Consider the following 12,478-nt stretch of genomic DNA (forward strand, 5'->3'; position numbering starts at 1 on the left):
TTGGACTTTGGCATTAAACATCTTCTGTTCAAACCCTAGCCCTGTCACTGACAGAGTGACTGTGATTACGTTACTCTGTCTTTTTGAGCCCCAATTTTCTAATCTGTTAAAAAAAAATTTAAACAGAAGATAATATTCATAGTTTTTTGTTTGTTGGTTGGTTTTTTAAAGATTAAATGAGACCACGTGAGTACAACTGCCTGGTATTTAGGAGATAGCCAAGAAACGTTCAGATTATTGACGGGATTTCCCTCCCAGCCCAGTTGGATTTCCTCTCCCTTTTCTATAGTTCTAGAGCATTCTGTACCTCACTTGATTAGAGGTTTCCATGTTTGTGAGGTGGGTCGGAAGCTCATTTTAGTCACCTCAATATCTTCCCTGATGCCGTTAGCATAACACTGCCCAGAAAATCAAATTCTGTTGCGCAGACCCTTTGGGTATTGCTCATTTTTTCTGTGACATCCATTCTAACAGCTCTGAAGCTGGTTAAGCCGCCAGGCTTTTCCGGGGGCTCCAGCACCCCCTGTCGGGCTGCTCTGCGGACCTCTCCTCTCGCAGGTCTGAGACATCCCGAATTCCCTGTGCACAGTCCCCTGCAGCCTAGAGAAGCAGTTCTCAGCCACGGTGTTTCTGCTCCCAGGGGACATATGGGGACATTTGGCAGTGTCTGCTGATATTTTTGGTTGTCAGAGGTCAGGGATGCAGCTAAATATCCCTCATGCACAGGACAGCCTCCATAACAAAGAATTATCCTGCCCCAAACGTCAATAGTGTGAGGCTGAGAAGCTAGAACTCAGGGGAGCCTTACACAGGGAGGTGAGGTCATGGCCCCGCTCTGCTCTCAACCCTCCCAAGGCTCCCATCTTCCTCCGAGCAAAATCCAGAGCCCCCACGAGGAGGACAAGGCCCTGCGTGGTTCCGCTCCCGCTCTCTCTCGCTCCCTTCTCCTCTCCCCTGGCTCATCTGCTCTGCCTCCTGCTGCCCCTCCAAACACCAGACACTCCCCCGCTCCCACGCCGCTCCATGTGCCTGCATGGAACGCGTCTCGCGGCTATCTCAGGCTCCCCCTCATCACTTCCAAGTCTGCGCAAACGTCACCTGCGCAGTGAGGCCTTCCTGACCACGTGGAGGGGGCAGCCTGGCTGCATTCTCCCTCCTCCCTCCTGCCGTCTGTTTCTCCACTGCAGTGATCGCCTCACACGCTGGCTTATTGATGCATTATTACTTTCTTCCCACCAAAGCGGAAAATCCACAGGGAAGGCATTTTTGTCTCATTCACCGACACATCCTACTGCCGAGGGCTCAAAACGTATTTGCTGAATGAGTGAACAAACTGATGTCACACTGTCCCCAAGCTGCTCCTCTTGCCATGCTTTTCTGCCTGGTTCCTGAAGCCACCACTTAGCTGACACCCAGGTCAGGACACAGGACCCCTCTCTTTTCAACAGCTCTATTGAGATATAATCCACACACCACGCAAGCCATCCGTGTACAATTCAGTGGTTGTTAGTGCATTCAGTGTGCATCCCTCAGTTTTAGAACATTTTTATTGCCCTCTCCCAAAGACCTCACACCCCCAGCCACCAACGCCCAGTCACTCCACCCTCCCACCCCCGCCTCAGCCCTAGGCGACCTCGCATCTACCCTCTGTCTGCAGATTTGCCTGTTCTGGCATTTCATACACATGGAATCATATGGTGTGTTGTCTTATGTGGCTTTGACTTAGCATAACATTTCCAAGTTCATTCAAGCTGTGGTGTGTCTAGGTGCCTCGTTTCCTTTTTATTGAATGCTCCTCCCTTGTGTGGACTCGCCACATCTTAGCTGTCCCCCCTCCCCCCATCAGCCGATGGGCACGTGGGTTGTTTCTATTTCTTGGCCGTCATGACCAACGCTGTGTGAACACTTGAGCACAGGATGGTGTACGGGTGTGTTTGCATTTCCTTGGGTATAGCGCTAAACTGCTGGGCCAACTGGTAACTCAAGGTTCAACCTTTGGAGGAGCTGCTGGACTGTCTTCTCCCCCTTTTCTCTAAGGGTCCACATCTGACCGAGGCTCCCCCTCCCGAAGGTATACCTTTCTCCGTCGCCTGGCCACCCCTCGCCTCGATGGCCACAATGCCTCCTGATGGGATCCATCTCTGGTGGTCACCTTCACCTGCACCTCACAGTCACAGGGAGAAGGACTTTCAACACCTCAATGCCCAGGCCAGACCACTTACAGCAAGTCTCTGGAGCGGGACCCTGGCGGGCATCAGCCTGCCCCAAGCTCCCTTGATTCAGATGGACAGCCACGTGTGAGCACCACTGAGCCTCCTCCCTTCTAACCCAGGCATCCCCCTGCCACCTGAGTGCTTTCTCCGGACCGCAGGCCAACGCTCTAACCGCTGGGCCAAACCGGCCAGGGCGAGTGCTTTCTCTAAAGGAAATCGGACCGTGTGACCCTACTCTTCATAAAACCCTTCTCTGGCTCCCTGGGCTTGCACGTAAAACCCCAACTCCCTCTAACCACCTCGGGGTCTTGTCTCTTTCCCACCCCGACTCATGCAGCTGCTCACCACATCTCCATGCCTCTTCCCAAGTGCTTTTCCCCATCTTTTCAGCCTCCTCTGGGAAGTTCCTTGACTGCCGAGGGCCGGCTGAGACCCCTGCCCCACAGCACTGAGCACGCTCCCTGGGACCCTTCGCACACTGCAGTAGAACACGGTGAGCCCCTCAACGCCAGGGCCAGTACACTATTCACCGTTGTATTCTCAACCTGTTGTTGCCTGACACATAGTAGATGGTATGTATGCGTTTGTTTTGATGTGGAGGGTGAGGAATGAAAGCGGGAAGGAGTGAAAGCCTGCTGGTCTATGTAGAGGCAGGTAGTCCTACCAACTGCCTGGCTATTCTCTCCCGAGTCTCAACAAAAAGCCTGGGGCAGCCAGCAGGCCCCGCTCCCCACCCCCACCCGGCGAGTTTCACACACACTTCCGTACCAGTGACATCTAACTGCATCCCCCCATCTCAGCCTCACGGATGTCACTCTAGCTGTGCCCCTGGCGCCAGCAGGTGCCGCAGGAGAGAGCTGACTGGGTGGGACAGCCCTGCCGCGGCTCCAGGCAAGTGTGCTAACCCAGAAGGAAATCGCATGAGTCCACGTCCAAAGGGTGCACGTGCGGTGAAACGTCCCTTGTCCCTTCTGCAGCCACAACTCTCCAGGCGTGGGAAGGTGACTGCCCTCCTCCTGAGAAAGCTATAAAGAGCATGGCACATCAACAGGCGGCAAAGAGCAGACTAAAACGTCCCTCTGGGCGGGCCCCAGACTACACGTCCTCTGCCTGCTGGGTTTCCCTCCCTCCCCTGCGTCATGGGCTGCGCCTGGGCTACTGCTGGAGGCTGGAGGGGTTGACTGCTTGTGCCGCAGGCTTCGGTGGAGATCTGCCCTGCGTCCGGCTCCTCTCTGCTGCTCTGCCCCGTAACACCACTGTACTCCTGTGAATACAGGGGCGAATGCCGCTGTACTCCTGTGAATACAGGGGCGAATGCCGCTGTACTCCTGTGAATACAGGGGCGAATGCCGCTGTACTCCTGTGAATACAGGGGCGCTGTGGGGGAAGTGCGGCCGCGCCGTTAGCCCTGTGGCTGCGGTGGACTAACTCCCTGTCTAGGGCTCTTGGTTTCCCTTGAGGTAAAGGGGTGGGGTGGATGGTCCTTAAGGCAACATGTCACAGCTTGTCTCACCGGAGAGCAAGGCTATGTCAAGGTCTTCCCCTCAGGTCCTCGATTACCTGGAAAACCATAGTTGGGCAGACCAGAGTCAAATACAAAGAAAACAACAACAAACAGGCAAAGAACTCCTCTTTGTATTTTGGTTTCTTCTGCATCTGGCCTCAACAGACTGATGGTAACAGCAGTGGAGAGGGAACAGTGCTGGAGAAAGGAGTCCAAGACCCGAATTCAATTCCTGCTCTGCCCTTGACTAGCAGTATTATCAGGGGCAAGTCATGTTTTCTTTGTAGGCCTCAGTTTGCTCATCTATAAAACGGGGATATTTAATATCTTCACAATTCTTTCGGCAGACACTTGCTGAGAGCCCGCTGCATGCCTGGCTGGCGCTAGGTCCGGGAGATAGAATAGTGAATAAGACATGATGCTAACTCCCAAGGGGCTCACAGTCTGATAGGGAGACCACCAAGGGCAATTGTAATACAGTGTGGTGAGTCAATTCGATAAGGATCATAATTAAAATAACGATAATAGTTAGCGTTCATTCAGGTCTCATCAGTGCATGACATTCTACTAGGGGCTTGACCACGTAGTTCAATCCTGTAACAACACTATGAGCTGAGCACCGCAAATATCCCCATTTCACAGGTGCTCGGGACAGGCGTCCCAGAGGAAATGGTGCGAATGTCTGTTGAAGCCTGAAGTGTGTATAGGAGCGTGTCAGACAAGGCCTGAAGGGCTGGGAGGGAACAGGCAGCCTGAACAGAGGTCTGTGCACGCCTGAGCACCAGGCTGGGGCCCATGTGGGAGCTGGAGTGGGGAGGGGGTAGGCAGATGACAGAGTGGGGGAGCAGCCAGGAGGGGTCTTGTAAGCCACATGGAGGGGTTAATGAGGAGCCCCAGAGAACCAGGTTGGTGGCCGACAGCAGTTTGGAGAATGAGTGAGCTGAATGAGGAGATAAAAGACCTACAGATCTATGGTGACTGGAGTGCCCTCTAGGAGACTGTGGTCGTAGTTTGAGGAAGAGGTGAGGGTCTGGGTTTAAGCACTGGGGGTCAGAGGGAACTGGTGACCAGAGCTGGCAACTGTGCGCCGTGGGGAATGAGGGTGATCAACGCCAATGAGATGGTGTGTCCAGGCAGCCTCCTGAAAAGGTGGAGACCCCTGCCGGCCAGCCTGCATCCTAGCACCATGGGCTTTCAGTCTCAGTCTGAGCGCCTGGCGACCACCCACCATCACAGCTGTAAACACTGCGAGTGACCCAGAGGTGGAGTCGGAGGACTAGGCCTTCCTGGACCGGCAAGGACTCCTTAGAAAGAAGATGGCCAGAGGCCAGGCTCAAGGAGGAGGCTTTATACAAAAAAATACTTTATGGACACTTGTGAATATAGCTTATATTCATTGCCTCTTGAATAGAAAGTGTTCGTTTTAAATATCAATACTATATGTTCAGTAACAACCAGCTGCATCTGAGATTCCCAAGCAAAAGGTGGACCTGTCTCGTCTGGTTGGTCATCTGGTTACTGAACTTTCTGTTATGAAGCTTGTCGTTAAAGAGATCTGATGCACAGGATGGAGGAACAGAACAGGGATGGCAGAACAGGGAGCCCACACCGTCCTGTGGGAATATAAGAACGTCGCATCTGAGCAAGGAGGCGTGTCAAATCTGGGGGAAAGGATGGTTTGATTATTAAATCAGTGGTGCAGAGACGATTGGCTAACTGCTTGAAAAGACAAAGTTATATCTCTACCTCACATCTCACATTCAAATAAAATTATAACACCTATAATAAGTTACATGTAAATCAACAATTTCCAACAATAGAGAACTGGTTAACTTATGATATATTGATACTATAGACTATTATCAAGTCATTAAAGTCATGTTTTAGAAGAGTATTGAGTACTTGTGGTAGATTATTAAGGAAAATAGCAGGCTACAAATAAAGGTTATGATCACAATTTTACAGACAAAATTTCCACAACTATATGTGGAAGAGTGCTCACGTGTGCACACACGCAGGCACACACACACTTGGAGTGTGTGTGAGGCTGCACGTGTAGTGTAGACTCATACATATACATGGATCACTAAAAAAATTCTGAAAGTAAACATATCAAAATAATAGTGATTATCTCAAGTCATTTTTACTTACACATATTTATTGTTTTGTTTTTTTCCAAAAGTTCCACAGCGAAGATTCATTACCTTTATAATATGGAAATTCAATAAATGTTATTTATAAAATGAATCTAGGCTGGCTCTAATAGTAAAAGAACTTATATACTCTGGTGAATGAAAGTGAAAACATACTTGAGGAGCGTACCCCCATCAAGGCTGGGGATCCAGCCACCTGTTCCTAAGGCCTCGCCACGGAATGACCAGACAGGACCATGAACTTCTGAAACCTGACAGCGTGTGAGGCTGTACTTCTCTGCGGAGTAAACCTGCTGGCCCAGCGCTGGGAACCACTCCGGTGTTCCACACAATAGTGCAAGGGTGGCCCAGCTGATTTTCTTTTTATTTCCAGGAGGGAAATTCAAGTTTATGGTTAACATTTTATTAATTGAAATTTTTCCTCCTACAACATTTTCGGAAATATTTGATGCTTGGAGTTACTCTGATACATTAGATTCTAATATGAGACTGTATCAGATTTAGTCTTGGTTACATATTTAACTATCTTAAGTTTAATACATGCCATGTCAGCATGCGCGGGTTCTCAAAAGGATGAGAACTATGGCAGTCTGGGTGTCTGTTTTTCGCAAGTTCTCCAGGTGATTCTGAAACATGCCAGCTCCAGATCCACTGTTGTTTCCTGTTCTAAAGTAGCGGGTCTCAAACTTCTTTGTAATTACAATCACTTGTGCAGATTTTAAATGCCCCAATAACAAGACTGCATCCCAGACCACTAAACTCAGAATCTGTATTTTCCAGGTAATTCCAATGTGCAGTCAGGTTACAATGAATGAAATCTGATACCCAGGTGCTGCAGCCCCCATGGCTGAGAAACAGCTTTGGTCAAGGACCTGAGTCTGAAGATTTTGTGTTCTCTGTCTCCATCTGCTGGCCATGCACTATATTGCCATAATTTCCCTACACAGTTGGGGTATCCCAGACGTGCTGCTGCTTGCATTTTTCAGAACGTTTGCCAAAAGAATCAAAGAGAATCAAAAAGAAATAAAACTTGTAAATAATACAAATAAGAATATACAAAATGTATTCTTGTATGTAATAGAATAGTCTAAGAGTTATAAACACATTAGGATAATGGGACTAAATTGTTTTCTAGGCTTGGTAAATAAAAAGTAGACAATGGGCCCTGGCTGGTTTGGCTCAGAGGTTGGAGCGTTGGCCTGTGGTCCAGAGAGACCCGGATTTGGTTCCCACTAAGGGCATGTACCTCGGTTGCAGTTTGTCCCCAGCCCTGGTTGGTCGTGCGGGTGGCAGCCACTCGATGTGTCCCTTTCACCTCGATGTTTCTCTCTCTCTCTCACTCTCTTTCCCTCCCACTTTATCCAAACAAAAAATGGAAAAATGTCCTAAGGTGAGGATTAAAAAAAAAAAAAGTAGCCAATGGATGTTAGTTATTACCATCTTACTTAGGCATAAGATAGACCCCATCTTTTGAGTACCAGTGAGCCATTCTGAATGAATAATTCAGAATAGACTTTTGGGGGGAGTATACTGTTCAATGAATTTTGTCATGAATAGATTTATACAACCACCACCAAAGTAACCAGGATTCCAGGCAGTTCCGTCATTCCCCCAAAACACCCTCATGCTTCCCTGCAGTTGAATCCTTCCCCTACATCAGTTCTTAGCAACCAGTGATCTACTTTTCGTTCCTATAATTTTGCCTTTTCCGTATGTCATATAAAGGGAGTCATACAGTACGGAGCCTCTTGGAAGTGGCTTCCTTCACTCTGCATACCTTTCTTCTTTCTGCTTGCGATACATATGTTTTATTTTTCCAGTTTCTTAAGTTTGAAGTTGAAATGGTTGTCAGTGTCCTTGTGGCCATGCTGCCCTGTGCAGCAGGGTCCTCTCTCCAGGTGATCCCAAAGCTGCGAGTCCATCCAAGAGCCACGTCTCATTAGTCCTCACCTCCTCACACATGGTCACAGCATGTTCTGGTCAGCAATAGGAGACTACCTCTCTCATCACAGGGCTCAGAAGTACTGTGACATACTGGCTACAGACAGGTAGAAAGCCAGTTCCTCCACCTCTGTCTCTGACACGGGCACGACAGCCTTACTGGCAAGTTGTTCCCACGGGGTTCATGCAAACTAACTCACAGGAGAGCACTGGCTGAGCCTGTCAGACCAGTCAGGTGGCTCTGCCAGGTGTCCCTGAGCCCGAGAGAGTGAGGAGCAGCCTGGGACAGACTCATCCTGAAGGAAAGACAAGACTGGACTAGAAGTATTCAGCTCAGTGACAAGATTATGGTTGCCAGGGGAGATGGGGATCCATCTGGCTAGGGGAGTATAACCTAGATTTGTTCCCAGTCCCTATAGCCTATGTTTGAGCCAGTGGGGCCATAGGCACAAGGAAAAAACAACAACAACATGAAACATTGAGCCTCTGGTTTCTCTTTTCTCACTTGAATCCACCCGAGATTAATGGGCAGCTATTACCTGTGATGTCTCCGGCCTTCGGGAGTCTCTGGTTCCACACCTAGAGAAGAGGGCCACGAAGAGACACCCAGTCTACGTTGCTGTTTGAAGCCTTGGTTCTGTGAAGGTGACGCAGGGGCCGAGGGAGGATGGCCTGCCTCGCACCTACTGGGCTGGGCCAGAGTGTGTGTCTAGAAGCGTAAGCCCTCGGGCACCTGGCCGAGGGTAACCCCCCGGTGTGTGCCGCTCCCTCAGAGGGGCTCTTTGCACCAATAGCAACAGCCTTCCCCCCTCAGCAGACAAGTCCACTCAAAATTAAAGGCTGCCACGTGAGCACATAAAGGAAAGAGGGGTGAGGAGAGCACCTTACCCATGCCCAGAACTTCTGGGGCATCACATCAATGCCAAGCCAACAATTTCGTCTTACTGAGTCTCTCTCCATTTCTTCCTTCGAGCTCCTGGGCCCCTCCCTCCACCTGGGCAGCCGGCTTTCATCTAGGCCCCTTGGTCACAGCCGGGCCCTCAGGAGAACTTCTCCCTGCTCCCGAGGCTGCACGGCCCCAGCAGGCAAGGAACCTGCGCTGTCATAACCCTCTTCCATCCACCTTATGAGAAGAGACTTTAAAAATCTCTGATCACAGCCCTGGCCGGTTTGGCTCAGCGGTTGGAACGTCAGCCTGTGGACCAGAGTCCCGGGTTCGGTGTCCACTAGGGACACGTACAAAAAGAAAAGAAAAGAAAAAATCTCTGATCACAGACAGCCATCTACCCCGTGTTCACCCCGGAGCTACTTCCTGTGGGAGTTCCACAACCAAGGCATAACCAGAGAAAACCCAACTTCTAATCAGACCCAACCTGATCTGGTGAGGAGAATGGGAGATGCAGGGCTGTCACTGCCGAAGGTCGAAGAACGTGGATCTGATCAGTGCCGAATCTCCATTCTGCGCTGTTGGCGAGGGGGGACTCCCGCATCCCTCTGCGACTTGGACATGACTCCTATCGCCTAGTTCACATAATCTTTAAAAATTCGTTTCTTTTTTTTTTTTTTTTTTTTATGTGTTTGCTATGTATTTCTCTAAGCCCTTTCCTATACTTTTACACACACACAAATGTGTATATACCAATATGTCCCTTTTCTGCAGAAATAAAGTCATATTGTATGTATTGTTTTTGCTTTATTTACTTAACATTATGTTTTGGAGAGATTTCTATATTAGTACCCCCCCCCCCAAATAACCCCAAACAACCACTATCTAATATTCCATTATATCAATGGTTCATAATTTATTTAACCAAATTTCAATTGTTGACCATTTAGGTGGTTTCTGTATCAGCAACAATTTGCTGTTATATGCATTATATACTTTGCATGTGCTTCTTTGTTTACGTATGTCAGTATTTCCCCCAGAATAGATGCCTAAACATGGAAACACAAAGGATGTGTTTACCGTGGAGTTGGAAGATATTGCCAAACTGTCCTCCAAAACGACCGCCTGTTTACACTTCCTCCTGCAGTGACCGTTCCGCACACATGACCTGATGCATTTGTAATCTTGCTTCCCCAAGTTAAGATTTCAATGGAGTATTTCAAACTGTATATTCCCATACTTTCTGTGGGGGTGTACCCCAGTTGGGAAGGTAGGGCAAAGAACTCTCACCACAATTACAAAAAAATTTTTAATTTGTGGAAATTATATAAGAGAATATAATCTAGTGGTGGCTACTCTAGCACTTGGAGTTTCCAGTCTGAAGCAAAGGGTCATTCTGGCCTATAACAGTTTTGCTGACCTTTTGTACCATCTTTTCTTGGTTCTCTCCAAATAGACCTCAAGCCTTAGCAAGTCGCATCACTTCTGTGCCTCTGTTTCCTCATCTGTAAAATGGGAGGTACGAGTCCCTACTTCCTAAGAGTGTTAAAATCCTTGTTGAAAATATTGAGATTGTATCCTCAGAGCATTTAGCCCATACAGTCCTCAGTAACTGCTCATTCTTATTTTGTTTGGAAATGGTAGTTTGTCCCTATTAATAATACCAGGTAATTCCATTCACACCAAATCAAATTAAAACACAAATAATCTGTCTTTTTTAAAAAAAAATTATTATTATGAAAACACACAGAATCAACTGCATTTCCCATGTATCCACAATAGCAGAGAAACAGTGATGGTGGACTGTCCCCATGGGGGACGTGCGTCCTTTGGCAAAACCGACATACATTATGGAAATAACACCAAATACAATAACATAGCACATCATAAAGATTAAATTGAGCACAGGAACGGGGACGACCGAGAGGAGCTGTGAGCGTGGGGGAGGGGGATGCATCTCACTGAGAAGCGTTGGGCTCAGGTGACCTTCCCTGGACACCTCCTGCCCCTGTGCCTGGAGCGGCTCAGTTCAGTTCCAGGTCATTCATGTAGTCCTGGACCCAGGGCTCACTGGGATTGGCGCAGACCTGTCTGCCCCGTTTGGTTTGGAATCTGTGGAGCAAGGAGCGAGTAGATGGATTAGAGTCGCATGGGACCTTGTCTGTGGTGGACACCGCCCTGTGTTCACGCCGGACAGCTCTAGTGGGTGGGAAGGCCTTTCTGGGTGGTACTGGAAATGGACGCCTTGCAACTTCCACCCCCGATTTAGCTGTGGCCTCAAGGTTGCCCAGATTAGGAACCAAGGAGTTTGACCATCAATATGGCTATATCTCCCCATTCATTCCCTAGTGCCCCTAGCAATAACTTTTCCACGCATGGCTAAGAAATTAGCCCACATTTCCTTTGCTCTTTTTTACTTTCCCTGGTTTCCTAGCCTCTGGCTAATTTCCTCCCCAGAAACCCCCCATCTCAGGACTCACGGGGTGACTTCATAACTTGTTTCTTACTGCTGTCTGGGAGGGCTTCCTGTCCCCCTACTGTTTGATCCTCCTCCTGCCCCAAACAGGCCCCTGATCTACTCCTGCCCTTGCCTCCCAGAGCAGCCCAGAGGTGGCTACTTACACCACTGCCGGCTGGGAGCAAAGGCTGCTGGTCTCGTAGTAATCCACCGCGAAGTCGCGAGGAAGTGTCCGTGGGATGTAGGAGAAGCAGCAGGCGATGGGAGGGTCTGAGCCCACTAGAAAGAAGGGTGAAGTGAGACCAGAGCTCTACAGGAAGCTGCTCTCTGGCTTGTAGTTATGGATATTCAAGGGGCCTCTCTGTGGAGCTACCAGATCCCCAAACATGGTCCTTTGTATCCAATCCCACCCACCCTACATGGGAGTCTTCTGTGGAATACAGGATCCTAAGAGATCATGGAGCTGGATTGGGTCTCAGAGCACACGTCTAACTCCCTTCATTTAATAGGTGGGAAAACCAAGGCACACAGAGAGAGAGGGAACTTCTTTTTTTTTTTTCCCTTTATTGATTTTAGAGAGAGAGAAAGTGAGAGGGAGAGAGAGATTGAAACATTGATGAGAGAGAACATTGACTGGCCACCTCCTGCATGCCCCTCACTGGGGATCGGGCCCACAACCTGGGCATGTGCCCTGACCGAAATCGAACCGGCGACCTCTTGGTGCATGGGTCAATGCTCAACCATTGAGCAACACCGGCCAGGCAAGATTACTATTTCTTAAGCAAACAGGAACTTGAATATTACCGAATGTCTAGTAGACACTACATTTAACAGCAGGCTACTTAAAAATCCTCCCAGCTCCCTTTTGTCCCATCCCCAGATGCCACTGTTGGACCAGCCCCAGCTAGGACAGTGGGCTCTGCCTACACCACGGCTCCGAAGTAGTAGCTGAAACAACAAACTTACTTGGTGCTGAGAGCGCTGGGCAGCAGAAGGCAGCCACCAGCACGAGGAGAGAGAGAACAGTCACGCAGAGCCTCATGGTCTTGGCGGAGAAGAGGCTTTCCCAGAGCTGAGACGACAGAACCCAGAAGCTTCAGAACCCGACTGTGTTCTGTGCTGATACAGAGCTGGGCTGCCCTCCTTATAGGCACCCTGAGGCCTGGGACAGAGGTGGGAGCACAGGGGGGCAAGTGGAATTTCCAGGGTCGAGATGATGTCATGGTGTCAATGAGCAAACTGACACCAGCTGAGAGTGAGGAGCTCTCTTCCCCAGGGCTATGTCATGACAGTGGAGAGGAGGAGAAGGCACAGGGGAGAAGT

General features: G+C 49.2%; 1 protein-coding gene across 1 annotated transcript; it reads right to left on the minus strand.

The window, feature by feature from the left end:
• Positions 1–10,645: 10,645 nt before the first annotated feature.
• LOC118634535 (C-C motif chemokine 4-like) lies at positions 10,646–12,253 on the minus strand. Its single transcript, XM_036269127.1, has 3 exons — positions 12,122–12,253; positions 11,320–11,434; positions 10,646–10,809 (listed from the first exon to the last, which is right to left on the minus strand). The coding sequence occupies exons 1-3, from the start codon at positions 12,195–12,197 to the stop codon at positions 10,722–10,724; spliced, it is 279 nt and encodes a 92-aa protein (XP_036125020.1). The 5' UTR covers positions 12,198–12,253; the 3' UTR covers positions 10,646–10,721.
• Positions 12,254–12,478: the final 225 nt, after the last annotated feature.

Source organism: Molossus molossus, unplaced genomic scaffold (assembly GCF_014108415.1).
Source record: "Molossus molossus isolate mMolMol1 unplaced genomic scaffold, mMolMol1.p scaffold_m16_p_19, whole genome shotgun sequence".
Lineage (NCBI taxonomy): Eukaryota > Metazoa > Chordata > Mammalia > Chiroptera > Molossidae > Molossus > Molossus molossus.